The 2475-nt window shown below is 38.1% G+C and overlaps 1 protein-coding gene across 1 annotated transcript in view; it reads left to right on the forward strand.

Annotated features, from left to right (window-relative positions):
* The first annotated feature begins 257 nt into the window (after window positions 1-257).
* Window positions 258-2475, forward strand: part of LOC117109801 (zinc transporter ZIP12-like) — a 19783-nt gene continuing 17565 nt past the window's right edge. The window contains exon 1 of the mRNA XM_033252222.1: window positions 258-387. Coding sequence (XP_033108113.1) covers window positions 283-387 — 105 coding nt within the window. The 5' untranslated portion in view covers window positions 258-282. The remainder of the gene's footprint in view (window positions 388-2475) is intronic.

The following is a 2475-nucleotide window of genomic DNA, read 5'->3' on the forward strand; positions in this document are numbered from 1 at the left end:
AATCCCAGTTTGCCAAAACTCAGTTTAGATGTGTATAAGAGACAGGTCGTCCTCCTGACCTGAGGTCAGGTCGAAAAATTATATATATATATATATATATATATATATATATATATATATATATATATATACAGTATATATATTAAAGTGCAAACATAATAAAATGTGGCAAAGATGCGTCCCGTGCCGTCAAGTGTGTATTTACATTAATCATTATGTTTAATTAATTACTCTGTTCAATTTTTTGCAATTTATACATTTATTGAAGGATTTGAAGAAATTATGACGTCACTAGGAATTGGAAATCATTTGCACACGACAGAAATGGAAGAGACCAGGAATCAGTTGGACGAAACCCACTCCTATGTACCTACAACAATACACGAAGTAAGTTGTAATAGACCTAACTATTCCTAATGTTATCGATAATCAGTACAGTATTCATTTTTCTTTTTTATCTGAAGGACATGTGCATATGAACTAGTAGCCCTTTCATTTAAACCTAAAGCTATCAGGACGGATCAAGGAGACCACGGGTGATAGTCCACCCCACAAAAAAGAAAGAAATAAAAAAGAAAGGAGAGAATAGTACGGTACTCCAAAACAAGCTAAATTTTCGATTTAAATTCTATGTCATGGGCAAGCATTTCTAGACTAAATTCTGAAACACCACCCACCTCCGCTCGGTGCTTCGTACATTGCATGGCATTCAGCATAGACATATTTGTTTCAATCTGTGTCTTATGTTAAAAATGTTTGATCATCTAAAATTAACAAATCAATTTTACAAGAGAGTAAACTACGAGTCTCTCTCTAATTAAGGACCTCTTCATCCACTCTAAGTACAGTAATATTAATGTTCCTCAGTAAAGACCAAGGCTTTGGGACCATAGAATCACCGGTCCCGAAAGTGGTATGTGATTGGAGGGAGGCCTGTAACTGGGACGGATGCAGGATTTGGCGGTAGGTGGTGCGTGCAAAAATTTAAGGAAATAGTACCTGTAGATGGCTGGAAATGGCACTTTTATCTAGCAAAATTCATCATCACATCACCATTTAGTCAAAAGTATCAGCGATTTTCGGCAACCGCAGATATCTAATTAGTATGTGTAATGTACACATAAAACTTAAAAACATTCTCTTTGATGTATTTACTTTGAGTAAAAACCGTGAGTCCACAACCACCTCAGTCCCACCATGGTTGGGGCCGAGGTGAGACAATTGGAGGAAATAGTACCTTTAGATGGCCGGAAATGACACTTTTATATACAGTAAAATTCACCATTATAACACCATCATTATTTAGTCTAGATGAAGCGCCAGCAAATTTCTCTTGATATGTAATCAGGGATTTTCGGCAGCAACATAGATCTAATTAATACGAGTGATGTACCATAGAAAATATAACTAAAGAAACACTTTATTTGATGTATTTAATATACTCAACCTACCTTAAAGCCGTGTGGCCACATTTACCTCCGCCCCACCATGGGTCGGGCTGAGGTGAGAAATTTGAGGAAATAGTACCTTAAGTTTGCCGGAGATGACACTTTTAAATAGTAAAATTCATCATCATACACATCACCATTATAATATAGTCAAAATGAAGCGCCAACAAATTCTCCTGATCTTTTATCAGCTATTTTCGGCAACCATGGAGATCTAATTAGTATATATGTGTGATGTACGTTACCATAGAAAATAAAACTTCAAAACATTGTCTTTGATGTATTTACTTACTTTAAAACACGTCTCTCAGCTCCACCACAGTTGGGGCTAAGGTGGTAAAATTTGGAGAAATTGTACCTCTAGATTGCCGGATAATGACTCTTATATAGTAGTCATCATCATCGATCTAATTAATCGTTGTGATGTACCATAGAAAATACTACTTCACGTGACGAAACTCAATCTTATATCTCTGCACGCTTTTTCCATACTTCTCAAATTATACGGTAATAAAGGCACGCGCACTCGAGTCGAGTATTATAGGTAGGCCTAAATCAGATGTTTGTGGGCAGAGATACCGGTATCTTGCTATAAAATAAGATGTCATCTGGCTGTACAGCGCTCTTCCGTTAAAACCTGGGTCATTTATGCATTTATGTCAACAATTTTAAGGCATATCTTCTTGACTCACGAAAAGTTAGGGGACCAACCTTTCCCCTTTAAAAATATGTGAGGGGGCGTTTACAGGGGTGTCACCGCGTTTGGCCAGGGGAGGGGGCAGGCCCCCTCGTCGGGGAGCGATCCCCCCCCCCCCGGTCGGGGAGAGAAACCACAATTCGTCGGGGAGAAAAAAAATTATAAGTATTTTGTACATATTGTAGACTCTAAAATTGATTAAATAAGCGTTTGAAACCATTAAATTGTCAAAATTTCGGGGGATTCCCCCCTCTAGACCACTTTCGAGGCATTTAAAGCGATGTCCGACCACGCCCACTTTGTTCTCGTCGGGAAATTTTCCCCCTCAAT

Source organism: Anneissia japonica, unplaced genomic scaffold, assembly GCF_011630105.1.
Source record: "Anneissia japonica isolate Jap-2015-1 unplaced genomic scaffold, ASM1163010v1 scaffold288289_len232728_cov185, whole genome shotgun sequence".
Taxonomy (NCBI): Eukaryota; Metazoa; Echinodermata; class Crinoidea; order Comatulida; family Comatulidae; genus Anneissia; species Anneissia japonica.